We start from the raw sequence: 27973 nt of genomic DNA, 5'->3' as shown, positions 1-27973 counted from the left end.
ACTCTGGGAGCATCTAGTGCAGCCTTCCCCAACCTGGGGGCCTCCAAATGTTGGACTACGACTCCCAGCATCCCCCAGCCAGCCGAGATGGCTGTATTCAATCTGTCCCACAGCAAGGTGAGAGAGACGGTAATGGGAGGAGGGCAGGGCAGGGCCGCCGCCGCGCCTGCCCCACCGAAAGGCTCCTCCCCACGCTCCGTCGGGCTCGCGCAAGGAACTTCAGGCAGCAACTGCGCCTGGTTCGGCATCCGAGACACCCAACCAAGCCCAACCCTTGCCGACCAATAGACGACGAGATAGCCTTCCAGGGCTCTGCCCCGATTGGAGCAAGTGGTTGTCGCTCGACGGGAACGGGGCGGGCGCATCACGAGGCGAACGTGGAACCTGGAAGGCTTCGGGCGAAGAGTCCAGTGCGGGGCGCAGAAACGCGACAGGTCGGTCTGGACAGGGCAGGCGGTCGGCTGCCCCGCAAGGCGCGGGTGGGGTGCGAGGGTCTGGTCGCCGGAATCCTGACGAAAGTCTCTCTACCCCTTGGCCCATACAGGGAAGAGAGACCTTGCACGGAGGGTGGGGTTCTGCTTTCTATTTCGGCAAAGACCCCCGGGGACTGTCCCCCTACCCAACCTCAGGGGTAACCTGGGGATGGATTACGAACAACCTCGGTGCCTCTGCCGAGTAATCCTGTAGCTTTGCTTCCTCCATGGAGCTGCCCTCGTTTTCTGGTTGAGTTCCCCTGTGCCTTTAACAGCTGCACGATGGCCCGTCGTTCAACAGGTGTTGCTTTCCTCTGAGTTGAGGTGTATTGAGGGAAAGCGTCTCAGGGGCTGATTTTCTCTCTGTCAGGCGTCTAGGCCAGGTATCTCTGGGAAGAAACAGCATTGCCATCTTCATTTTTTCTAGCAGTGTTCCTCCTGTGCCTTTGCCTGCAGGAAGAAAAACAACCAGTGTAGCTTTTCACCTGGATGCATCTCCATTATAAGAAAGGTGCACTTGTTGCATTTGCAAGTGTCATTCTACAGATGTGTTTTTTTATGCCACTAATGGAGGAGGGTGTGTATAGTCCAGAGGTTGTTTCTGACCAGGGGCGTTGCTAGGTTCTTCAAAGATATGGGGCACAGGCCCATAACACAAATTTGGACGTGTGTCTGAGTCTAAGTGGACCTCTAATATGTGTGTGTGTGGGGTGCATGTGGTGTGCTTATGTGTGTGCATAGATTACATACATACATAAGAAGTGTGCACTGACCCCCCACCTCACTTCAACTCAGATCCCGATTCAGCATTTTGGAAAACATCCCGCTTCTGCTCGGGCCAATTTGTAGTCAGTCCACTTCCGCTCAGCACCAGACTTGAGTCAAGGTTTGGAAAAATGAGTCTTTATGCTTCCTTTTGACTACCATGGGAAATTAGAAAAAAAAACAACCTGTAACTTTTTTCTCTTGGTCAGAGCTGGATGGTAATTTCAGGCATAGTAGCCCCCTGGAAGGAGATTACACCTGCCCAAGGTCAGAAAAAATAGGTGCAGGGTTTGTATTTTGATTTTCTTTTAAAGGGAACTGCCAATAACATTGTTATTCCTTGGAAGAATAAGATAAAAATTTCAAGATTCATTGCCCCATCAGAGGAGATGATGCCTACCAAATTTTAGAATGATGACCACAAGGGTTTTTGTGCAAGAGTGGCCTTGACCTTTTGAGGTCTCCAAAAGAGAACATACTTATCTCCCTATTTTCCTTGTGAACCATTGTTCTGAAAATTACAGACAGCCTAGAGTTGTCCCCAAGTAAGAAACCAGCAAAGTTTCAGAAAGATAGGTGCAGCAGGTCATGTGGAAGGGGAGTTTTCCAATTTGGAGGAGGGAGTGATTTGTTTTCCCTTCCCTTCACCCCCTCCCCAATAGTTTTTGGGTAGATTTGTATGAAAATGCACAGGTCATTAGGGGTGTCCCCCAGGCAAGAAACCTGCATAGTTTCTGAACAATATAGATGCCTGCAAATTTGTAATTACTAGAATTTATTTACATTTCACCAATATTAGCAGCAGGGGAACATGGGTGAGAAGGTGCTATTGCACTCATGTCCTACTTGTGAGTTTCCCGTGGGTGTCTGGTTGGCCACAGTGTGAACAGAATGCTGGACTAGATGGACCTTGGTCTGATGCAGCACGGCTCTTCTTATATTCTTAAATATAGAGTGCCTCTGAGCATATGCAGAATGGTTTTCTTTCACCACTGAGCACTTACATTCTCCCCCTACCAATTCTATTCCCCTCCAGGCAACCATCCCTCCTCATCCTACAATCCTCCAGCAACTCTTCATAAAAACAGATATTTTGTTTTGTGCAAATCTCCTGTACCTCCTCCTTTTTGTGCACAAGCTGTCATTGTATCTTCCTCCCCATAATGTCATTTGTACCAGGACTTCACCAGGATTCAGCCAATGAGTCTGTTTTCAAAAGTAGGACTAAGTTGTGGAGAAACTCTGAGCATGTACTAAGTGCCTTTTCCTCACCACTAAAGCTAGAGTTCATGCAAAATCACCCACCCCACCCACAAATGACAGAACATGCATAGGACTGTGCTGAAAAGGTAGTCAATTAATTAGCTGGAAATCGGTTGGCGCTGTATTAAGCCTGCAGTACCATGCTCACAACTCAGGACTTATTTCTGAGTAAACATGTAGAATGTCAAGGTGCAAACTTCCCTGCAAAAGTAACTTTGGCTGGAATCCTATGCACACTTTCCTGAGGGTAAGCCTCATTAAACATAATGGGGCTTCTGAATAGGGATACATAGGATTGTATAAATTAGCAGTATTTATCTCCCCTCCACTTAAAAAACAAACCAAAAACGCCTGTTTTTTATTAAAGCTTTCTGTTCATAGGAGTGAGACCCTGGGTCCATCTAACCCAGTATTGTTGGCACTGACTGGCAGCAGCAGCAGCAGCTCTCCAGAGTTTCAGGCAGGATTCTTTCCTAGCCCTACCTGGAGATGCTGGGGATTGAACCCGGGACCTTCTGCATGCCAAGCGTGTGTCCTACCACTGAGCTACAGTCTTTCCTATTACTGGATAATGGCAACTGACAAACGAAACAGCCCCAAATTTGTTTCTCTGCAACCATGTGAACCCACTTTTCTCAAACGCTTGAGTAAGAAGGAGAAAAACCAAGCCTCTTGTCTGTTTGTATAAAGACAAATACAGTTCAGAACTTCTCTTGCCCACCGAAGACAATTCTCTTTAAGAATTCCAAGATATGCCCTGGGTGGAATAAAGAAGAGAAAGAAAGAACAGGATAGGGGAGGGAAGAAGAAAAGAAGAATGGTGATTGGAAATGGGGGGGGGGGAGTTCCCTAAGCCAAGTGGCTCCTTTCAGAGAGGTGGTACTTCAGAGGAATTTAGGAGGCTATGGAGAGTTTGTAAGGATTGCAGATACTTACATTAACTTTATGTGGTGAGGTGGCTGAGAGCTTTTTCTAGCTTTTTAAACAACTCTAGAACCCATTTAAAAGCCTCAGCAGTTCCTCAATCATGACGCCACATAGTCCTAATCCTCCTTTTGGAATAATTGGAGTCCTATAGCTATTTAGGAGAAAATAAAGTGGAGGGGGAGAAAGAAGTTTGTGGAGGCTAATTGGATCCTTTGCTGTACTGAAGCTACTAAACTTCTGCAGAATCCAAAGGTTCCAGTCTGTGGCAGTGAAATCAGATGCTGTGTGAAATACCAGTATTTCACATGGAGCTCTTTCTTCCCTTCCATCTCCCTCTTCAAAATTTAATTGCAAGCAAGCTCATAACAGTGGACATGTAAGAGCAGAAAAATAGAGGGACAGAGGTTTTTTGCACCTCAGGAAAAAAAAACCCACCAGAGATTAGGGATAGTGACCTCTTAATGGTCACTTTAAACACCTTCTGATTAGGATCTGTAATCCCCTGTGTGGCTTGACAGTTTTTACTTTTTATTTTAGTCTTTGAGAAAAGGAAACTTTATGCATGGCTAGCACAAAAGCCACTAGACCTGTCTGAAATTTGGCAGGTTCAGTCAGCTTCAGAGAGGCTGCCAGGTCCCCAAATTCCATGCACTTGTGTGGAAGCACAAAAAATTTACAGCTCTTTGCTTTGACAGTTTTTCTTGAAAATAGCAAATTTTACCCGTGACTAGCACAAAAGCCACTGGGCCTAACTGTCTGAACTTTGGCATGCTCAGTCAGCTCCATAGGGGCAGCCAGGTCTCCAAATTCCATGCACATATGTGGAACCACAAAAAAATTAAAGCTCTTTGCTTGGGCAGTTTTTCTTGAAAATAGCAAATTTTACCTGTGACTAGCACAAAAACCACTGCACCTAACTGCCTGAAATTGGGAAGGTTCAGTCAGCTCCATGGGAGTTACCAGGTCTCTGAATTTCATGTATATATCATACAAGCTTTATGGTTATAAAGTTATGGCTGTTTCTATTTTCCAATGCAAGTCAATGGGAAAATGTAAAAAAAATGGCAATTAGGACAGCTCAAAAGATCCGGGGCATGTGCCCAGGTGGACCCTCTCCTAACAATGCCCCTGTTTCTGACTCTGCCGCTTTGCCTTTAGGACAAGCGCAGAACACAACCATGCATGGGACTGGCTTGTGTATCTCAGTGTGTTCCAACTATGGGATTCTGTGAGCATACAGGGTAGGATCAGAACTTGGGCCCTGTGCTTTGTGGCAGGGAGACTGAGGAACATGCTCTGTGTCTGCAGAAATGGCCCATAGGAGCCAGGAGCAGAGCCTTCGGGAGGAACTGACCTGTGCCATCTGCTATGATTTGTTCCGGAACCCGGTCATGCTGGAATGCATGCACCACTTCTGCAAGGAGTGCATCCAGAGCTATTGGGACAGTTGCTCAGAAATTGCCACCTGCCCCCAGTGCCGGCGAGAGTTCCCCACCCGGTCATTCCGCCCCCAGTACCTTGTTTCTGGAGTAGTGGAGACAGTTCGGAGGTGCACCTCTGAGGAGCACAGAAGAAAAATGCAGGTGAGCAGCTATAGGGCAAGACTGCGATTGCTTCCATTTTCTCTGGCAGCTTGCGTTGTTGCTTGTTTGGACTGAGCCATGGAGTGTGCCTTTCTCAATTAATTATGGGCCTTGGTACCACTCACACATGGGGAAAGTGGCTAGACCTGTGATGACTGGATTGGAATTGGGATACGATGTAGATTGGTACAAGTCTGTAGGTTGCTTGCGGCTGGATAGCACAGGCGTGGGCAACATGCAGCCTGAAGTTGCATGTAGCCCCTGCTGCCCCCAAATTCATTAAAATATATATTTTGAAGAAGAAGAAGAAGAAAAGGTGCTCATAGTGGCCATGGAACATCCAAAATGCAAAAATGTACTTGTTTGCAAGCTAATTTTGTATTAGCACTCTGTAGCTATAACACCATTTTTTTGGCACCTCCAGGGTTTGCCACTTACAGGGGACACCTGCAGGGGGTGTCTGGAGGGGACAGAAATGGCCCTCGGACCTCCCAGAGTTGCTCACCCCTGCTATAGCACAACAAAAAGAGTTTAAGGAAGTGTGAGCCAGACATGTTTGGACCAATAGAGGAGTTCTGACAAGTAGAAAATTCCAGTGGGGTGAACATGTAACATTTTATTAAAATGTTTAGGAGCCATTTAGCTGGAACTGGAGGCCCCTTTTGACTCTGAGAGTAATTCCTACCAGTCTTTCTTTCCTGCAGCCTTTAAAGCAAAGGCAAATAGCCCTTTGACAAATATATGTATATATGCATGCGCGCACGCTTTATTTATAATCCTGTCTCCCCATTTCCAGTTAATTTTGCCAACAGATAGCATGGCTATCATTTGGCTCTGCAGAGCTCAGTGGGCAGCTCTTCCCTTGCCGTGTACTTTACCCTATTCCTGCCTTTAACTCCCTGGCAGTTGTAGTTCATTGGCTGATTCTGTTCTGCTGTATTTGTTTTTCATTCACCGTCATGTCATCACAGCATTGTTGTTTGTGCTTTACTAGCACATGATTTGAGGAACTTATCAAAGGTCAAGGATTCATGTTCTGCTGATACTACACAAACAAAGCCTAAGGCATGTTTCCTGTGAAGGGGAATTCCTCGCATAGGCGGCGTCTGGGATTTTCTCTTTTTTATTTTATTTCTTTATTATATTTCTATACCGCCCAATAGCCAAAGCTCTTTGTGGGGTCCAAAATCCCCACCAGTCCACAAAGATCACTCAGTGGCATTCAGTGAGTCATGCTGTCTTCACCTAACCTACCTTACAGGTGGGATGAGTTAGCAAGAGGTCTGGGATAGCAGTTGCCCAGGTAGCAGTGGAAGAGCAGGCAAGGTGAAGCTGACATGTTTTGTTAAAGAAGATCTTAAAGGTGAAGAAAATAGCAGGTCTATTGGACCTTTTCTCCAAGGAGCTCAGAGGTATTCAGGGGCTATCTCATTTTATCCTCGCAACAACTTTGTGAGATAAGTTGAGCTGGGAGAAAGTGACTGGCTTAAAATCAGCCAGTTATTTGTTATCCCTGATGTACGTGCGCTCGGTCCACTGTACAGGCTCGTAAAGGGATAAGTGGAGGCTATTCTAGACGTAGTGACCCATTTTGCACGTAACGACTACCCCTGGGTTGTTTAAACCATGGGTAGTCAGGACAGCGCAAGAGTGAGTCACCTCCCTCCAGACCATTCTCCACTTCCACTTTGGTAAACAACCCCGGAATGTGCCATTCCTGGGTTGTGCTTTGTGACATCCGAAACTAGCTCTCTGGGCTGTTGAGGGAGAAACAACCAAGAGTTTTAATGCATGAGAGCTGGGCCAATGAGTGAGCGGGTTTTGGTCCGAGGGCCACGTTGTCTCGGTGGAAACCTATCAGAGGCCAGCTACCCAAGCAGAGCTATAGGATTTTTCACTTCCGGACTCCCCTCCACAGTATCCACACACACACAACAGCACACTTATGAGTGTGCATACATTTCGTTCCCTTTTTCCAGTTTCCTTTGCTCAAGCCCCTTCTCAGTATCCATCCACATAGGTTTTAATTGTATTTATTTATTTTTCATTCTTAGAAACACCTCCAAGAGGCACTTCAGTCGTACCAAATGGAGTGTGAGAAAGTGCAGAGAATGAAGCATGTCGCTGAGGAGAATATCTGCAGCCTGTTGGTAATGGTACTTTCCACGCTTCTCCTTCTGTGGCAAGCTTTGTTTGTTTCTGGGATGGCTTGTTTAGATGAGGCATGACTGGAGCATGTGAGGTGGAGACTACTCACAAGGCAAATAGTTGGGTGGGGTATTACTCTTTTGGCTGCCTGTGAAAAAGGACTGGTACAGATCAATCAGAGAGTCTTAACTGCAGAAATGAACAAAAAGTAGAAAATGGCCAAGATCTGGGCTTTGAAAGGCTTATCCAGTCCACAGGGCTGGAGTCAAAGTGTCTTGCTGTGTGTGAGCTTCCATTTTAATGCTCTTCTTAAATCACAAGCAAAAAGATAACAGCCAAATAAATAACAGTTCCTTCAGGGCTGGCACAATGTGAGCTAATCATCTGCCCAGATAATCACTGAACTGCTGAGGTGCCTCAGCAGAAGGGAAGATTAATGCCTCTAATTGCAGAACTTGCACAGAGGGAGCTGAGCAGTAGGGGAATTACTGGGAGAGAAAGAGACAGCTTAATGCCATGAAGCCTCAGCAAAGTACCTCAAAGCATTCCCCCACCCTCCCGCCACCGCCACTAGGCTTCCAAGTCAGATTTCACTTGGTGAGATCCAACCTATTTCTCTTGGGAAAACCAGCAAAATGACTCTTAACTAAGAAAGGTGGGTGGGTGGTGGCTGTTTTACACCAGGGTTCTGAAATTTCATCCTGCCCTTATTGATTATGGAGAACTAAACAGGACAAGATGATTATCTGTAGACTTCTCAGGACCACAGACGAGGAGGAGGGAGGGCTTATAGGTTGAACCTGTTATGGAGATCCAGAGTTTGGGAGAAGAGTCTCAGGAGGCCATTGTGTGGCTACAGATCACCCCCCGGGACAGCTCCCCTAAATATTTCTTTATGTCTGGGATTTTTAAAAAAACTTTTGAAGTCTTTTTAGATTTACATACAAGTCGAAGAACAAACACAGGAAGGAAAGAAAGAAACATATAATAACAAGACTGGATGAGCATAGACTAAAAACAAAAAATAATACATTCTTGTTTTTTAAAATGCTTTAAAGTAATCACGTTGTGTGTGGGGGGGGTTAGTATACAGAATATAAAAAGCGTGCTGATGATTCTGTCGGCAGCCCTGAATTGTCTCCCTGATTTCAAGGAATAAGACAGTCTCTCAGGACTGCTTCAAATGTAACCTCCCTCCCTCCGTCACAGAAATCTCTTCTGTGCAGAACAGTGTGTGAAATCCACGTGTAGCTTGTCCCTTGTGATAACTTCTTATGCATCTCTTTCACTCCATGCTGCGCGCTGGGAAGCAGGAGCTAAATGTGGTTTCTCCACACATGTACATGCAATGGAATAGGTACATAGGTAAAACTTGCCTTTGGGCAACCTGTTCCCATGTTTAGATACCTATTGCTGCATTGTGGTCCATTATAGGACGTTGGGAGAAGGGATGTAGAGCCCATGTTATTTCAGACATTGCTATAGGTCCAAACGTTGAATTGTGCCTAGAAGACTTACAGAAATGTAGGAAGCTGCCTTTTATAGTGGGTCAGACTATTTGTTCATCTAGCCCAGTATTCTGTTGTCGGACTAGCATCAGGTTTCCAGAGTTTCACATCACCTGCTCTCTGATCCTTTTTTTAATTGGAGATGCCAATGCAGCCTCCTGTAACTAGGTGCCCTCCAGATGTGTTGGCCTACAACTCCCATCATCCCCATCCAGCATGGCCATTGGTGAGGTGTGATGGAGTTGTAGTCCAACCAGGCTGGGTGAGGCTGTGCCAGGGACTGAACCTGGGACCTTCTGAATGCAAAGCGGATGCTTTACCACTGAGCTATGATTCCTTCCATTATAGGAAGACAGCAGGAGTATTCAGTTTTTGACTGGCCTTGCTGGCCACGCCAAAAACTACTTGGTTGTTGGCTGGGGAGGTGGCAGCAACTGGGAAGATCTCCACCCATCTCTGCAGCTTCAAAGTTGGGAGAAAGGGTAGTTACTCCTCCTGCTCACCAGAGGGCATTGTCACACTCAATGCTGCAAGCAGAATTATATTATTGAAACCTGGAAGCCGGTGCTGGAGCATTGATGTCATAGATGTCCCTTGATATCAGTCTGTGGACTTGCTTGCTGGTCAGGGACTTCAGAACTAAGCTGAATGCCTGGCTGACTTCAGCTTGGGTCATGTCTTCCCTGTTCTGTATATTAGCACTTTGGGGGTCATTGGGACTAGTGACTTTCCAAGTTGTGTGTTTTCATTCATGTTGGCTCATTGCATTTTAAGAGTCTGGAGGAAGCACTGTTGCGCTAATTCAAAACAGTATCCTGCAGATCTTTCCAAAATAATGATCTCTTTACCTTCAGGGAAGAGAGATGTGTCAATAAGAAAGGTATTTGGCTCTTGGCAATTTGATCACTTTGTGGAGCACGATAAGCTGGGCGAGTCCTAGACAGGAGCCAGGTGGTTCAGGGATGGCTAAAAGCAGGTGACGTCTGGCCTAGGTGGGTGCTGTCTTTGGGGAGCAAAGGAGGCTGCCTACCTCGCATGTCTCTCTCTTTCCTGCTTTTATGCTGGACATGTTACATTAATTGTCATATTCAAATGCATCCCACATTTGAAAGATAACATTCTCTCTACAAGTGGGCATGTCTGCTCTTTAGTATTCAGGCCTCTCATGCTCTTTTTGAGCACATTGTGCACTGTGCCTTTTTCAGCAGTCAGGCAGAGGCAGTGCAACAGTTCACTCTGAAACAATTGTCCAGGATGCCTAGAATTCCAGTCTGAAAGCATCCAGAATCTGTAATCAGAAAACCTGAACTTTCTGATGAAGGTAATTACGGTAACTAACACAGAGACTTCCCCCACACCTCCCCGTAAACAGGTGTTGCATTTCTAATTGTTATTTTTATTTCACAGACAGGGCCAGTAGGAGATAGGGTACACTTTGTCCTAATTTCCATGGATGGCACTTAAAAAAAGAGAAGAAAAGAGCTATGAATGTCTCTTCAGGGGCCTTAAAGGTGCTGGAACGTGTTCAGTAATAATAGTCCTTCAGGGTGTCAGAAAAATGGTACATCTAATTCACCTTGAGCAGGCTCTATACAAGATAGTGGTGTTGGTGGAAGACCCAGTAGTATTAGTCCAGCCTTCCTGAACCTGATGCCCTCCAGATGTTTCTGACTACAACCCCCAGCATTCCTGACCATTGTGCATGTTTGCTGGGGCTGATGGGAGTTGAAGTACAAAATACCTGGAGGGTGCCAGGTTGGGGAAGGCTGTTGTCAAGAGCTGCCTTTTTTCAGCATCCACCTCCTTTGCTGAGGGAACCGCACTGGCTGCCTACCAGGCCAGGTACAAGGTTATGGCACTAGAATATAAAGCCCTAAACAACTTGGGACCAGGATACCTGAGAGAGCGCTTTTATTTATTTATTTATTTATTTATTTATTTATTTATTTCATTTCTATACTGCCCAATAGCCGAAGCTCTCTGGGCGGTTCACAAAAATTCAATCCAAGCAACACACAATAAAACAATTTAAAATATACAGAACATTAAAACCACAATATAACAATACAACCACAATAAAACCTAGCAGCAGTGCAGGAGTTTAAAATACAGATTTAAAACAGCAAAGATAAAAATTTAGAAAGCTAAAATGCTAAAATGCCTGGGAAAATAAAAAGGTCTTCACCTGGCGCCGAAAGGAATACAATGTAGGCGCCAGGCGAACCTCACTAGGGAGCTCATTCCAGAGCCGGGGTGCCACAGCAGAGAAAGCCCTCCTCCTAGTAGCCACCCGCCTCACTTCCTTTGGCAGGGGCTCACGGAGAAGGGCCGCTGATGATGATCTTAAGGTCCGGGCAGGCACATATGGGAGGAGGCGATCCTTCAGGTAACCTGGCCCCAAGCCGTTAAGGGCTTTGAATGTTAACACCAGCACTTTGAATCGGGCCCGGAAATGGACTGGCAGCCAGTGCAGCTGGAAAAGTACTGGCGTAATATGAGCTCGCAGGCCAGTCCCTGTTAACAATCTTGCTGCCCTATTTTGGACCAGCTGAAGTTTCCAGACCGTTTTCAAAGGCAGCCCCACGTATAACGCATTGCAGTAATCCAGATGAGAAGTTATCAGAGCATGGATAACTGTAGCAAGGATATCTCTGTCCAGATAAGGGCGTAGTTGGTATACCAGCCTAAGCTGATAAAAAGTGCTCCGTGCCACTGAGTTCACCTGTGCCTCAAGTGACAGTTCTGGATCCAAGAGCACCCCCAAACTACGAACCTGATCCTTTAGGGGAAGTGCAACCCCCTCCAGAACAGGTTGAATATCACCTAGCCAGGCAGACAAACCACCCACTAACAGTACCTCCGTCTTGTCTGGATTGAGTTTCAGTTTATTAGCCCTCATCCAGTCCATTACCGTGCCCAGGCACTGATTCAGAACAGTCACTGCCTCACCTGGGTTTGATGTAAAAGAGAGGTAGAGCTGGGTGTCATCTGCATATTGATGGCACCTCAGCCCACACCTCCGGATAACCTCCCCCAGCGGTTTCATGTAGATGTTAAACAGCATGGGGGATAAAATAGAGCCCTGTGGAACCCCATGGCACAATTGCCATGGCACAGAGCAGTAATCCCCCAGCACCACCTTCTGGAATCGGCCATCCAAGTAGGAGCGGAACCACTGTAGTGCAGTGCCTCCTACTCCCAACCCAGACAACCTATCCAGAAGGATGCCATGGTCGATGGTATCGAAAGCCGCTGAGAGGTCCAGGAGAATCAACAGGGTCGCACTCCCCCTGTCCCTCTCCCGGCAGAGGTCATCCCACAGGGCGACCAAGGCAGTTTCCGTTCCAAAACCAGGCCTGAAGCCCGATTGAAATGGATCTAGATAATCCGTTTCATTCAAGAGTGCCTGGAGCTGTCCTACAACCACCCGCTCAAGCACCTTGCCCAGGAAGGGGATGTTGGCCACTGGCCTATAATTGTTAACATCCTCTGGGTCCAGGTTAGGCTCTTTCAGGAGTGGTCTAACTACTGCCTCTTTTAAAGCAGCAGGCACCACTCCCTCGCTCAAGGAGGAATTTACAACCTCCTGGACCCAGCCGGACAACCCCTCCTTGTTTGATTTAATAAGCCATGAAGGGCAAGGGTCAAGCACACAAGTGGTTGATCGGACTTGGCCAAGCACCTTGTCCATATCCTCAGGCCTCAGTAACCGAAACTCATCCAATAAAACTGGACCAGACAGTGCTCTGAACGCCTCTACCAATGGAACTGCATTAGTGGTGGTGTCCAATTCATGACGAATCTGAGCGACTTTATCTTCAAAGTGCCATACAAACTTGTCACAGCGTGCTACCGAGGGTTCTACCATCTCTCTCCCTGGCCCAGAATGTAACAGGCCGTGAACCACTCGGAAAAGCTCCGCTGGACGACACTGAGAAGATACAATGCTGGTGGAAAAGAACTGTCTCTTTGCCATCCTCACCGCCACAGAGTAGGCTCGATAGTGGGCTCTTACCTGTGTTTGGTCAGACTCAGCACGACTTTTCCTCCACCTGCGTTCTAGCCGTCTCCCCTCTTGCTTCATTGCCCTCAGCTCAGGTGTATACCAAGGAGCTGGCCGGGCTCTGCTCAGAGGGAGAGGGCGCTTGGGCGCAATCGTGTCAGCCGCCCGAGTCATCTCTGCATTCCACAGAGCGACCTGGGCTTCGACAGGATTACCAGCCATACCAGCAGGAAAATCCCCCAGAGCCCTCTGGAATCCATCGGAATCCATTAATCTCCGGGGGCGGACCATTTTAATAGGTCCCCCACCCTTGCAGAGGGGAAAGGCCGCCAGGAGTCTAAACCTCAGCAGGAAGTGATCTGACCATGACAAAGGGACAGATGTTAGTTCCTCCACTTTCAGATCACCATCCTCCTGCCCAGTTGAGAAAACCAGATCAAGCGTGTGTCCTTTTATATGCGTTGGGCCGATGACATGTTGGGACAGCCCCATGGTTGTCATGGTGGCCATGAAGTCCTGAGCCGCCCCGGATACAGCGGCCCCAGCATGGAAGTTGAGATCCCCCAGGACCATCATCCTAGGGGTCCTCAACACCAAGTCCGAGACCACCTCCGTCAGCTCAGGCAGGGAGTCTGATGGGCAGCGGGGTGGGCGGTACACCAACAGAATCCCCAATCTGTCCCAGGTACCCAACACAAGGTACAAACACTCAAGATCTGCACTCGAATGAGCAGGAAGCCTGGAGAGGGAGATTGAATTCCTATAGACCACGGCAACCCCCCCTCCCCGACCCTCAAGTCAGTGTTGGTGCTGCACCGAGTACCCAGGAGGGCACAGCTGGGAGAGAGTGACCCCTCCCAGTTCCCCCACCCAGGTCTCAGTAATACATGCCAGGTCAGCCCCCTCATCCACAATCAAATCATGGATGAGGGAGATTTTATTTTGGACCGACCTGGCATTCAGCAGCAGCACCACCAGACCTGAGGGCAGACTGGTAAGGCTGCCAGGAACCATCAGGTTGGGGGAAGAACCAGAAGAGGGGACAGCTGTAAGGTGTCTAGCCCCTCTTCTCCTCATCTGGCCTGTTAATCCCCCAATGCCATACCTCCCCCTGCCCGTGACCACAGTTATGGTGGCACCTCTCTGACTCCCTGAGTTGCCCAATAGTCCTCCCAGGCACATATTAAAATGTTAAGATATAAATAGCACAACAGTTTAAAAGAATATAAAAGATAAAAGAGATAAAAGAGAACAGCAGCTAAGAAGGAGCAGATAAAGTCCACGTTTGCCCCTTTCCCCTTGTCTTTAAAGCTGCTGCCCTCTGCTGCTGCTATTTGCTGCTGGTATTGTGGCTGCTGGTGTCTCTGGAGAAGCAGAGACGCTTCTTCTCTGGAGAAGCAGAGACGCTTCTCACCTATCACTCTGCCCGGTCACTGAGGCCATCAGAAGGCATGCTCCTGGTGGTTCCACATGGACCCATTGCCCGGCTGGAGTCCACCCAGAGAAGAGTCTTCAGTGCGGTAGTCCCTTTCTATGAAACTCCCTGCCTCTGGCGGCCAGGCATCCACCGACACTGTGTTGTTTTCTCCTGAAAACAGCTTTATTCCCTTGACTGACCAGCCACAGTTTTTTATTGGTACTTGGTTTTTAAAAATAATAATTTTTAATACGGTGTTTTATTTCTTTTATCATTTTATCTTTTATTGTTCACTGCTTTGGAATCTGTTTAGATGTGGAGCGATATATAAATGCTGTAAATGAATACATAAGATGAGGCATAACAGTCTTTTTGTATTGTAATGAGTAGGGATGGGAGATAGGATTAAGATTCCTCACCTCAAACAGGATTGTGTAGTACTGAGAAAAAGCAGATGAGCTGTGTGTTGGCATAACTCATGGGAGATGTAATCATTGTGCAGTTCAGTTGAGGCTGTAGTCTGTCAGCAACATCAAAAGGGCTTTGGTGGCCTAGTTTAACGAGCATTGCTAGTCAGTATTGACAATGGCAAGTGGCAAGTAAAGTGCACTTCAGAAGGAATAACTTGACTTCAAAATTAACTCTAATCACTAATAATACATACTGAGGCTCACTATGGTAACCCACTGCATTCAGTGTGCAGTAGATGCTTTTTTTTTAAAAGACCAAATAATGAGAGGGAGAGTGATTTTGAGGTTTTGATGTCATTCCACATCAGTGATGTGCCTTCACCTGGGCCTTTGTATGTAGTTCTGGTCAGCTCATCTGAAAGGAAATAGAATGGAAATTGAGGAAAGAGGTCAAAAATGGGCAGTGTAAATAACCAGTTCTTTTACAAGACATCTCTGTGATTGTAGCGACTCCTGAAAAGAGCTGAATTGTCATGTTTACAGGGGAGATGTAAACCAGAGCGTGGGAATGGAATAAGGTCTGTAATAGAGGTGTATAAAATACCACAATGCTATCAAGAATACAAAAGAGGGCTTCCATTTCTTCTCCTCTAACCCAAGAATAAGGGAGCTGCCAATTAAACTGAGATGCCAATCCATTTAAATCTGGTGTGCACTAGACAGAACATTCCATACTTTGTAACCGTTCTTGAGAATTGGTTGCTTTGGAGTTTACAAATGCTTCTATTGCTGAGCTGCTGGAGGTTCTGCTCCAAACCCTAAGCAGTTTTACACACTATGAGGCTGTTCTAGGAGATTGGATAGGCTTGTGCAGTGCATCTGATCTCCATGCGCAGGATTCAGCCTGAACTGGTGTCGTACTCATCTACACAGCAGAAGACAGGCATCAACAGCGCCACCTGCTTCCTTGCCTTCTGACAGGGAGCTTTTCTAGACAAGGCTGTTAACCTGCTGTATCTACTTCTGGTTTCGTCACAGAATCGAGATCCAATCTCTACACAAAGAGCTTTTCCTTTCTCGGCTTTCCAGATTTCTGCTATATAACCTCTAGATGGCAGTGTGGTATAGCAGAATAATGCAGTTACGCTAGTAGGGACTTGTGCTTTGTTTTGGGATGAAAAAAAATACTGGGTTTTCTCCACTCCAAACCCCCCTGTGAAAGAGGTCTTAAAAAACAGGAGTCACAACATTGTCTAAAGCATCTGTAAACAACCGTGAGTGAGGAATGACAAGCACACAATAAAAGCCTTGTGTAGAAAAGCCTGGGGTCTTGCTAGTGCTGCAATTTAGGTAAGAAAAGAAAGAGCAGCCATTTCTCCTGCTGTTCCTGGCCTTATACGTGCCCCCACAGAATTGGGCAAGACCCCACCTCTCCAGACCTCTGTGGTTGCTAGAGGGCTGGAGGGAAAGGTGGAGTCTTCTTTCACTTGCAGGACATTTTGGAGAAGGGCAAGCTGCAAAAGAAATGGCCAGCTGTTTTTTTTCTGTTGCCAAGGCTTTCTGCAAGACCCATCTCTCTCTCTCTCTCTCTCTCTCTCTCTCTGTCTCTCTCCACCCTCCTGTGCTTCCCAGCAAGCCTGAGAGAGAGGCAATGTCTTTTCTTATTTACAGGGCACTTTGGAGAAGGAAAGCTGCTGTTTCCATCCTTCTCCAAAGCTTCCTGCCTGTCAGAAAAGACGTTGCCTCTTCCTTGAGCCCTCAGGCAAACACAGAGGGTAGCAGGAAGAGGTGGATTCTTGCAGGAAGCTTTGGCAAAGGAGAGAAACAGCTGGCCATTTCTCTCATTGCTTCTGTCCTTCCATCAAAGCTTCCCACAAGCCCCCACCTCTTCTTCCAGCCTTCCACACTTGCTAGAGGGCTGGAAGGAGAGGCAAAGTCCTTCCTAGTGCTGGGCTGAAGTATTCTGTAGATACTTCTTTGGCATTCTGATCCAGTCTTTTTTTTCTTTTTCTTTTTTGGAATGGGGGAATCTCAGAATTTCCAGGTGGGGTACTCTAAGGATGAGATAGCAAAAGGTGGTTTTTTCCCCCTTTTTGTTCCCCCCCCTTTTTGTTTTTTACAGGAAAAAAAGAAAAGCTTTGCTGTCACTTCTAATTTGGGGCAGAATGCCTCATGACGTAGCATTTGCGGGGGGGGTGGGGGGGTGGCTGCCCCTGTTGACCAATTGTATAATTGTAAACCCCTGGCGGGAGGTCATATTGGATTTAACTCAGGTGTTCTTTCTGTATGACACAAAGCATGTCAGTTAGCAGGAGTGTTCTTGCGCCAAATCTTTCAGTGCAACTGTCTCCATGGCCGAGATCTATTCTGTTGAATTAGTAGTAAGTCCATTTCAGCATAGGTTTCCTGAAGCTTAATTAGAATTTTTAAAGTTTCTTTTCATTGTGAAAAGGTGCTATTTTGCAATAAAGAGAAGACAAAAATGGAGACTAGTAATTAAAACCCCACCCCACATGGAACAGGAACTGTTTACATAAGAGCCAGTCAGAGCATGATCTATCAATAATACTGCAGCTGCACTGAACAAGAAACAATTAGGGATGAAAGCCAAAAAGAAGAAGCTTCTAATTAACTTTGTAGTAAATCTGAAAAGCCTCAGTACTTCACCAGTCCACACTGGAGGAACTTGCGCCACATATGTGTTCTAGGTGAGAAAAACAGCCACAGATCAGATCTGAAAGAAGACAGGAAGCCAACACGGAAAACACCATAATGCAGTGGTTGGAAGCGACTTCTGAATTCTCTGCAAACAGTTAGTGAATGAAAATTGGCAAATCCAGATTAAATGGCTGGTGTGGAAGCAGCCTAGCTTTGTGGCAGCACAAACTGCTAAGGAGGTAGCTGAACATGGATGCAAATGCTTTATGTAAGAAGGGCTGCTCTTCTTTTGACCAAAGCCTTGCTGTATTTTTCTATCCCACAAAGGTTTTGCCTCTGGAATCTCTTTTCTAAATGTAGACAGTTCTGTGGATGTGCTTAAATGCATTGCCTTTACACCCTTCTGCTGTTTCTTGTTCTGATCTTTATGTCTGATCAGAAAACCTCTGGTGAGCTGAACTCAAAGATCCGGGCAGCATTTGAGCATCTTCATCGGGCCCTGGAAGAGGAGGAAAGGACTGTGCTGATGGAACTGGCCAGAGAGGAGGAAGAGTGGTTGATGAGGCTGCAAGGAGACTCTGCACGGCTAGTGGAGGAGATCTCTGAGTTGAAGAAGAGCATGGAGCACACGCAGCAAAAGCTGGACAAACTGGAGAGCTCGTTGCTGCTGGAGGTGAGGCTTCTTGAGCTTCAAATGAGATGGCGGGTGGGTGATGGGTCTCAGGGTGAGGTTTGCACTTTCCCATTTGCTTTCCCAGTCATATATGCCGCCTTTCCAATGCTTTCAACGCACTGCTTTTAGTGATTGCACTGATCAAGCTATTACTTCCTGTGAGTTTATTTACCAGTTTATTTACTTCTTTTAACATGTATTAGGGAAGATGAGTAATGCTTTAAAAAGTGAAAAATAAGGCAATAGGAATTCTGAAGGGGAGGGATATTAAAACATACTGCATGTGGATTCCCCCACCCACCCAAAAAAGTACATAAGAACAGCCATGCTGGATCAGACCAAGGGTCTGTCTGGTCCAGCGTTCTGTTCACACAGTGGCCAACCAGCTGCCCATGGGAAGCCCACAAGCAGGACATGAGTGCAACAGCACCCTCCTGCCAATTGTGTCTTCCCCTCTGCTGTAAATCCTGTCTGGGAGAGACTGGCATAATCAGGGTGTGAGGAAGGGGTGAAGCATAGGAGGTTGGGACTGTTTGGGGGAGTGGGTCATAATGACCTATATGTGTGAAAGAGAGGGAAAATGCATGATCAGCCTCTCTACATATTAAACTGCAGTCTGAAAATGTTTGTCTCTATCGAATATACATTTAGTACCCTGAATAAGTCCTTGTCAGTTTCTTCCACATAATACTATAATGGAAGATAAATCTCTTGTTTTCTTTTCTAAAGGCAACTATAGTTCTGTCTCTGTTTCACCTCCAATTCCTGCTCTTTTTCACAAAGGTGAGACAGTGGGCGGAACACCACCAGCCACAAACATGCAGGTGTCTGTTTCTTAGCATAAAGGAAAATGTGCAGCTACCTTCCCATCCCACCCCCTACCCTGCCCCCAATAGTAAGCTTTCCATGTTTATTTAAGTAAGAGCTATAACTGGTTGCTTAATGCAGTATTTTTACATAGTTACCATGGCTACTGCAGCATGACTGTTCAGTGAATTCCTGGAGGGAGACAGAGGGAATGTCTCTCTTGTGTAATGTAGGAACATGCTCTGGGATTCAAAGTCCTTGAGCCCCGAAAGACATGAAGAGGCAATGTTGACTTGGGTGGGCTTGCTCCAGAGATGCTCTTGTAAGAAGTAGTTACTTTTGGCCATGTGAATGTGGTGCCAAAGGCATGGAGTTGGCTTCAAAAGCCAGTAATAGCAATCCTATAGGGGCAGCTACAGTGCTTCCTTCATCTTCTGCACCTGTCTTGTGTGCGGTCATATAGATCAAAACCCTCGTTTTGTTCCTCCTGCTGACTGATATTCTCTCTCTCTCTCCCCCACCCTCTCACTGTGGGGAGAAAGAGGTGAACATCCTGGGCCTGTCTTGACAATTGGTGTGACAAACTAGTGTGTCTATACCTCCAACCCCCTGAGTTAAAGAGGTATTTCTGTGGGGCTGGGCAGCTGCCAGAGAGGGAAATTCAAACTGACCAATCAATAGGATTGATTGGAGGGACCTGGTCATGCATCCCTCAAGTGACTTCTACTGTGCCTCTTAAACATAAGCGACAGTTGGAGGTATAGAAATATAATAAATAAAGGGGGAGGGGCGGTGAAGCAGGAGAGTAATCCTGGAATATGTGGAGATGTAAATTTTGATGTCTCTGTTGGCCATGTTCTTTGTTTAGCGGTATCTCCCAAAAGGAGACAGGGAGAGAGAATCTTGGATTTTTTACAATTGCCCAGGGCTGTCCCAAGGCATTTTGCTGCCTGAGACAAAAGCTGCCTGCCCCTCCCATTCCATATACAGAAGCTAGCCAGACTGGCAGTTGAACGTTAGTTCACTGAGGACGAGACAGCATCCTACACCACACCTGAGGGCACTAGGCTAGCTTAGGGAGTGCAGGACAGGCCATGTGCCAGTTACAGAGCTCCAACACCTCATCACTGCTCCTTGCTCCCTCAGCAGCTGCCACCTGAGGCAGCTGCCACACTCTGCCTAATGGTAGGGCCGGCCCTGCTGAATTGCTTATGGTGCTAAGGCCATAAAAATGTCTAGGATGTGGGGATGGGCAAGAAGAGCCCTAGAGCCATGATGGGAAGGGCCAAAGCTTAGTGGTAGAGCACATGTATTGCAGGCAGAAAGTCCCAGGTTCAGTCCTTGGCATCTCCAGGTAGAATTAGAAAAGAATCCTGCCTGAAACCCTGAAGAGCCAGTGCCAGTCAATGTAAACAATACTGAGCTAGATGGAAGAATGGTTTTACTCAGTATAAGGCAGTTTCCTATGTTCCTAACAGAATCAACATATCCTTGATGCTGTTGAGTGGTTAGCCATACACATACATATACAAAACCTTTCAGTGTTAATAGAGGCCTTTCTCAGGCCTTCAACAGCTCAATCCTGCCCCCTGTTCAAGCAGGGCCTAGTTCAAAGATGCAGGCCTCAAGCCTTGCCCTTTGTCTCTAGGGTAGACTCCAGGTTCTAGAGCCCAAAGATGAAAGCCTTTCTCCCAACATAAGATATTGACCCAGTTCGCACAATTGTGGTGTGGTTAACAAGCCATAGTGATTTGTTAACCACACCATGTGTGCCAGTTGTGTTCCAGCCACATTTCCCTAATTCCCTCACTAGCACAGCTTGCCATGTTGTCTCAACCCAGTGGCATGGCTCATTTGAGGGGGCAGCAACCTTCAAGTAACCCATGGCCTGTTGGTGGGTTATTTCAGAGTTGCTGCCTGCCCCCCTCCCCAAATGAGCTCGGACGACACAGCAAGTCATGCTAGTGAAGGTAATTAGGAAAAAAAACGTCTGGCACGCATAGCGGGGGAAATAAGCCGACGTGTCCTATTTTCCCACTACAATCATGCGAACCAGCCCATTTTGTCTCAGCAGAGATTCCTTGACAAGGCCGTAGTGGATGTGGACCAACAAGTTTCAGAACAGGAAGAAAGAGGCCCATTAATGATTACTGAAAAGCATCCAGACGGAGGCTCCTGGCGCTACCAATCGAAAGGCATTATGCAGCTGTTCCATCTTTTCTTCCTTTATGGGGTTCAAAAAGATGAAAGAAGCAATGGGAAAAAAACATGGGAAAGTTACAAGTGGAGAATAACATTATCTGGACACCCCCCACACCTGTTAAATTCCTTGAATGAGCCAAGACAATTACACAGTAAAAGCCTCATTTGGACACACCCTCTGATAGCATCAGCCACATGCCTGGAAAATATTTGCTTAGCTTATAGTTTGGAGTTGTGGATCACAAGTTTTTGTTTAGTTTTAAAAAAAATTACTACATTTAGGGTGCAATCTGTCGGCATAGGTGGCCATCTCCGAACTCAGAGGAGACTGCCTACCCAATTCAGGGAAGGAGCAGCACGGAGGAGATCATCCCCTCCATGCTTCAGCAGCCCTGCATTCATGGCTAGACAGCCAATTTCGGCTGTCTAGCTGCTGGAAGTCAGAGCGGGGGGAGGGGAGATGCTGGACGACACATAAGAAGCATCAGAATGGCGCTTCCGCCCAGCACGCCCCCAGGAACACCCCGTTTTTGCCGCTCCACACTCTTCTTCTAAGTGCACAGTGGAGGGCCGATCCACGCTGCCTATGAGGCAGCATGGGAGCAGGGGAAGTCAGTTCTCAGGAAACCAACCTCAGAGCACAGGCTATCCTATGGCTGTCTAGCCGCTGACTAGCGGCCTTAGGATTTCGCCTTTATATCATTTCTTTCTTCCATGGAAGTAGATGATGTTCATAGGGTTCCCAGGCAATCTCCCATCCAGGCACTGACCAGACCCAGACGTGCTGAGCTTCACCTGGGGGCTGCATTACCTACCATCCATATTCCATTGTGCAGTATTATTTTCTCCAAGTGTGGGGCTGCCCAGCTCTTCTGATGACAAAACGCAGAGGTTTCCTATATTCCTTTCATTATCTCCTTCCACCATCAGACTCCTGCATGCAGGAGGAGAATTATAGTGGCTATTATTTTACTGTATAGTTTTGCAATTTTAAGCAAGCTGCCTTGGGCGCCCTTATTAGGGCCAAAAGGTGAAGTATAATTTCTTGAGTATATTGCAGCCTCATCTGCAAGTTACAGGAAGGGGGCAATGTTGCAGTTAGCTGGTTAATGCATGGAAGTTTTGAGCATAGCTAGCCTTAGGATCTCTAGCCTACAGTGTGGTCTCCTGCTCTTCCCCTTCCTTCCCCCATCTCTCTGTCTTCCCACCATTGCTGGGAGCACATGGCTTGCTGTCTTGCTTCTGCCTATGTAATGGAACACAAAAGAACTGAACAAACTACGTTTGAAACCCTATGCTGTACTGGCATTTATATGCAAGAATACTTGTGAGAATAACTGTTTTCTTTCTTCACTAAAGAAGGTTGTGGTCTCCTTTTGTTTTAAGATAGCCTTGTGTGCAACTGAGACTGGTAAAAGCTCATTCTGCTTTGCCTTTTTTTTCTCTGCTAATTGCCTTTCTAAAAGGAGGCATCATTACCAAATAATCCCACCATAATGTAAATGTGTAATATTGATTTAATACTAATAATTGTTAGTGTTACTGAATACACAGTTTGCATTGAGTGTACTGTGTGTGTATGCATCAGAGTCCAAGGCTGGCTCCCAAAGCAACTTAAAATTAAAGTCTTTAAAAGCTACAGGGTAATTAGGGACACGTTGGTGTGCGTATGGCAGTCTCATTTGGCCCCTGGTGGTGATGCAGTCCAGGTTCCAGGCTGTTTGCTCCAGAGACAAAGGGGGCAGAGAGTGTTTGTGGTGCAACTGAGACCCTCTTAGATGACAGAGGAATGGAGAACCCCACTTAAAAATGCTTCTGTTTATTCACCAGCATTGGTCCCATCAGGATTAGCTTCGACTTGAAATTGAGTTTTTAATTATGTTTTTCATAGTCTGTATTTCAGTATTGAGGCAAGAAAGAAGACAGCAAAATGTACTTGAGGAGCTGAATAAGGATTAAGTGAGATGGTGTTTATTAATTTTCTCTGCTTCTTGTTACAGGTGGAAAATGTGGCTGTGAGGTATGTGTCTGGAAAGAAAAAAAGCTGCTTCTCTTTTCATGAGCCCCTTATCTCACACACTCTGCTGCAGCGGAATGTTTTTAAGAGTGGAGGGTGGGGGAGAATATTATCACTATAGGTTTAAAGCACTGAAAATAATCAATTTCGAGAGAGGCTGGCAAACAGCCTGAGGGCATGTGGGTAGATGTATTCCCCTGTAAACATCAGTTGCTGTTGCATAGAAGTGCTGGGCAAGGGGTTGGGATGTAAATCTGAAGACATGGAAACAGCTCCCAAGTTGAACTAATGTAGTGGCATTCTCCCATATTCCCTCAAGAAAATGCTCACAATGAACTTCCGTGAAGAGAGGTTGGTGAGGCAGAATTTGCAGCCTTAAGCCCAATTACAAGTCTCCAAGCTGAATGCAGTTCACCAGCCACGTATTCTCAGCTGCAGGTGCTTGACACCATTCAAGCTTTTGTAGTCTCAGGCAGGCAGGGGTGGGAAAAAAAAATTCATGGAGCCCTTGGTGAACCGCCATATGCACTGGGTTTGGCAGCCTGCACTGGGTTTGGTGGCCTGTCTTAAGCAATCATTGCACTCTCCAGTTGTGAACTTGCCAGACTGTTCTAATGATCAGACTTGAACAAGGCACATACATTCCTTCCTTGTAGCTCAGGGGTGGGCAACATGTGGCCCTCCAGATGTTTTGGCCTACAAATCCCATCAGCCCTAGCCAGCAAAGCCAGTGGTGAGAAATGATGGGAGCTGTGGGCCCAAACATTTGGACATGCTCACCTGTGCTTCAGCCGATGGTAGTGAAGGATTGCTGGCGCAATTCACTTCCCAGTCCACTCTGCTGTAGGAGGAATTGAGGTGGACCGTGCTTTGCAGAAACTGGCAGATCGTATCCTATCATGCATATTTCCAGTTCTTCATTTTTCTGGAATTTGGCTTCCAGGGGGACTTGTGACTGCTTGCTTCTGGCTCTCCAGAGACTAGTCCCATAAGCCACTCGAGCAAAGGAAAGCCAGCAGCCGGCTCAGGTCAGCACTTCCCTTGTGATGTTCAGGTTAACAGGAGCCGTAGCAATGGTGCTCCATTTCAAGGGTGCCTCATTCTTGAAATGCCTGCATGCGAGGGAGTTTGCTAGATAGCATGCTGCCCTTTGACCTGCTTGAATTATAGGGGGACCCGGTGCTCTTACCTTTTATGATGGCCCCTAGATACAGTTTTAAGAGGGGGTGTGTGTGCATGATTTGGCTGTATTTGATACAAGTCAAGGCATGGGGTTTGTAATTTTATTAAGGGACCCCCTACCTTCCTTCTCCCCCCACCCAATAATTCGAGCACGCTCCCAGTTGTTATGTGAACTGTACAAATTGCCCTCATTGATCCACTCTCATAATCGCCTTATTCTCTCATTCTTACGAAATTGGGAATTCAGTTCAATTGCCTTATTGCAGTTGTGGGCAGAAAGTAGATCTTCAGATGTTTTGAACCAACTCCCAGTATTCCTGACTGTTGGCCATGCTGGCAGGGGCTTCTGGGAGTTGAATTCCAAAACATCTAGAAATCTACCTTCTGCCCACCCCTGACCTACTGCACAGAACTGTAAGTCTTTTAGTTTGCAATGAATGTGCTACACAGCACACAAAAGGAACTGGCCGAAAAGCTTTCTGATCTGTTGTGGTTTGACTTTACTGCTCTGGAATTTCCTTACCTGAATTTTGTCATGCTCAGCAGACCTCTGTCTGTCTCTCTCATTCTCTCTCTGATCCAGGCCAGCAGTGCAAGTGGGAGCATTAACTGCCTTTAGCACAGAGCAGCTATACAAGGACCTGTATGAGGGGCCTCTGCAGTACATATTTTGGAGGAGGATGCTGAAATCCATCAGCCCAGGTGAGTTTCCCTAGTTGCATCAGGCATGGGGATAAGGGGCAGAACAGAGTTTGTCCACATCAGGCGCACTTGGCAGAGCTTCCACTTGATTCCAATGCACGCTCTTCCTACAGCTCCTGCCCCTCTCACCTTGGACCCAGAATCAGCCCACCCGAACCTCTTCCTCTCCAAAGACCTGACTGCAGTGACAGAGAGAGAGACACCCCAGCCTGTGTCCCGAAGCCCCAGCCGTTTCCTGCAGAGTGTCAATGTGCTGGCAAAGGAATCCTTTGAGAGTGGGAGGCATTACTGGGAGGTCTGGGTTGGGAACAAGACCAAGTGGGACCTGGGAGTGGCAGCGGACTCTGTGGACCGGGCAGCAAAAGTCAAACTGTGCCCTGAGAATGGTTACTGGGCTGTACGGCTGCGGGAGGATGCTCAGTATTGGGCTGTGGCGACTCCCTGGGTGCGCCTGAAGCCGCAGACCTTGCTGAAAAAGGTGGGTGTCCTGTTGGACTGCAGGGCGAGCAAGGTGGCTTTCTATAATGCTGAGGACATGTCCCTACTCTTCACCTTCCACCAGGCTAAGGCGGGCAAATTCTACCCATTCTTCAGCACTTGCTTCAGCAATGGCAAGAAGAACATTGAGCCCATGCAGATCTGCCATCTGAATCTGTAAGAGCGGCATGAAATCTGTCTGCCAGAAGACTGCATCTGATTGCATTCGGCAAGACAGATTCCCGTTTTGCCTTCAGTTGTAACTCTTTCCATCTTTCTCCCTACCCAAAAACAGAAAAATGTTTGCTCGGATATCTCAGTTAGTTCCTTTTTGCCCCTCTGGTCATGGGTATTTCATACTGGTAGCATGGTTTCCATCCTGTGGATCCTAGCTGTGATTAATACATTAAGGGGCTTTTCCTTTTTGTGTGTGCAGAAATTCCTGATCTTTTGTTAAGGGAAAAGGGGGAAACATTGGTTTTTATTTCACAGGAGCAACGTATCTGAAATAAGCGTTAACCAAGCAAAGGAGAACATAATCGAATTTATTAGATGCGGAAAAATATGAAATCAGGACATTAAAATAAGTTTTCCAGATCCTGATAATTTTTCTAGGGGGTAACTATATTTCTTCCCCCAGATTAATGCCTTCTCCTGTTTGGTATTAATACAGGGCCTTGTATTTTATGGGTTTTGCTGCCTGCTCATTTCCTCCATCTGCATAAGAAAGGAATGGAGCCCAAACCAGTGCGGGTCAATAGCACACAATCTCTGCCCAGATGAGCAAAATAAAATGGAGGGCACAAAAGAAAGCTGAAGCTAAAAGGCATGGACGCAGAAAGGGTGTTCCTTAAAATATTCAGAAGCTCTGTCTGCAAATGACACAAATAAGGATATAGCTCAGTATAATCCTTTGTAGTTGTTTTGGAGGAAATTCAAATTGTGAAAGAGACTCTTGAAGAAATCTGCTAAGGGAAACAGGACTAGGGATGCTTGAGGATTTTGTTGTTTTTAAAGCAAATTTACCTGATTCACACTTCCTGGATTAATATGTGGATTGGAACACAATCATCCTTTGGACTGAGCACTTCTCCTAATTTTGTGATATTTCGGGTCAAAAACATAGATGTGTATTTTAAGTTAAAATGCATACAAAAATAAATATTTTAGGATAAAATGCATACAAAATATATATGATAAAATGTGTAGAGAAGTGCATATTTTGTTGGGGAAAATGCACTCAAAATGCATTTTGTGCATTTTTAAAAAAAAATTACAGGTTGATGTAGAAATGGGATGGAATGACCAAATGCATGGACCGGAAAATAGACTGATCAGTTTGTCCCTAGAACAGAAAACATGGTGCTGAATAAACAGCACAAGCTAATTATGGCAATAATTATGAGAAACTGCAGAAGACAGAATTGATGAAAACACATTCTGTGCAGATAGACATCAGGGGAATGGCATGTGCACGCATGTGTGGAGAATATTTGGATGTGGCCTTCTGTGCAGATAATGTTTACAAGCTGAGTTACTAACAGGAAGAAGTAGGAAGCAAGGCCATTACACCACCTGAGAAATGCTCAACACCTTACAGAAGGCTGCCCCTGCTAGAAGAGTTATCTTGCACTGATGAACTACTGGAGGATGCAATTGCAAAGGTGTCTAATAGCCGGAACATCAGGATGCAGTAGTTCTTAGTAAGCGTGTATTTGGCAGAGATGTGTAAGAGGCCTCTGCCAGTGTCAGTCTATACAACCATCAATTTGTTTTCATTCTAATAAAGGGTATACTTCTTCTTTTTTCTTTTTCTTTTCTTTTTTTTGCCATACCTGATAAACAGTGCTTGCCTCTGCTGCCGATTCTTCTCCAGGAGTTTTCGGTTTCATAAGTTGTCAGTCTCTTTCCACTGTTTTTGCATCTTGATAAATCAGTCTTTCATCTAGTGTTAATTAAAGAATTTCTTCATACAAGCACTGGGATTTCCTACTCTTCAAATGTTGTTTTCTCAGAGGGTATGAGGAGTTCCTGCTCTTCGTGTGGGTTCTCAGTTCACCAGCAGAGGGCTGTGTCTGCTAACAGAATGTTCTGACTGATGGTGTTGACACTCGACAGTGGGTACCTACCTATCATTTTTGGCATGGTATTCTTAGCTAATTGTTTGCAAAGTTGCTTGATCATGCAACAGTCTTTCTTTATAGTTGACAGATATATATACACACACACACGCACATGCACACATGGATGCAGAGATAAAATGTTATCAATGAGATCAGAGAGAATGATATGCAAAAATACAGAATGGGATAATTATATTGAAGCTTAGATTATTTAAAACAATTACAGTGACCATTTGCAAAACAGTGTTGCTCATAATACAAATATTCTCTCACTGGTATGCTGATTAAAACCTGTAGTGGGATAAAAGCCTATTATCTTGATTTAGGCCACCAGTAATAGAACTGAACTTCTTGATAAGTTGAAATTCAGCAGTTTCACACTGGAGCCTCTCTTTGAAGATCCCTTTTTCAAGAAAGGCCAATTTAGGTCAGCAATAGAGTGTTCTGGGAGTCTGAAATATTGTCCTACTGGTTTCTAAATATTGTCATATTTGTTTCCATTTATATTGTTGGATATTGTTTGTCCTATGTAGAATACAGAAGGACACTGTTGGCAGATGATAGAATATATATCACATTGGAAGATGAATAACTGTGTTAGTCTTTAAGGTAGTACAAGACTCTAAGTTATTTTT

The 27973-nt window shown here is 46.0% G+C and overlaps 1 protein-coding gene across 2 annotated transcripts; it reads left to right on the top strand.

The window, feature by feature from the left end:
- Positions 1-346: 346 nt before the first annotated feature.
- LOC146354515 (zinc-binding protein A33-like) lies at positions 347-27973 on the top strand. 2 transcript variants are annotated; one of them, XM_084839147.1, is made up of 7 exons: positions 347-434; positions 4737-5011; positions 7066-7161; positions 17595-17828; positions 22838-22857; positions 24620-24738; positions 24852-27973. In XM_084839147.1, exons 2-7 carry the CDS (start codon positions 4739-4741, stop codon positions 25394-25396), a joined length of 1287 nt encoding a protein of 428 aa, XP_084695273.1. In that variant the 5' UTR covers positions 347-434; positions 4737-4738; the 3' UTR covers positions 25397-27973. The 2 variants fall into 2 exon arrangements, with proteins under 2 accessions (XP_084695273.1, XP_084695272.1); XM_084839146.1 differs by having other exon boundaries at positions 7066-7167; positions 24852-27199.

This window comes from Heloderma suspectum, chromosome 2 (assembly GCF_057233095.1).
Source record: "Heloderma suspectum isolate Gila_16-S chromosome 2, 16-S_ref, whole genome shotgun sequence".
Taxonomy (NCBI): Eukaryota; Metazoa; Chordata; class Lepidosauria; order Squamata; family Helodermatidae; genus Heloderma; species Heloderma suspectum.
Note: the sequence above shows the minus strand (reverse complement) of the source record. Positions and strands in the feature narration are given on the sequence as shown.

Coding starts and splice junctions, on each gene's coding strand:
- LOC146354515 (XM_084839146.1), top strand. CDS start 4,739: ATGGCCCATAGGAGCCAGGAGCAGAGCCTTCGGGAGGAACTGACCTGT. Junction 5,012..7,065: donor AGCACAGAAGAAAAATGCAG/GTGAGCAGCTAT, acceptor TTTCATTCTTAG/AAACACCTCCAAGAGGCACT. Junction 7,168..17,594: donor TCTGCAGCCTGTTGGTAATG/GTACTTTCCACG, acceptor ATGTCTGATCAG/AAAACCTCTGGTGAGCTGAA.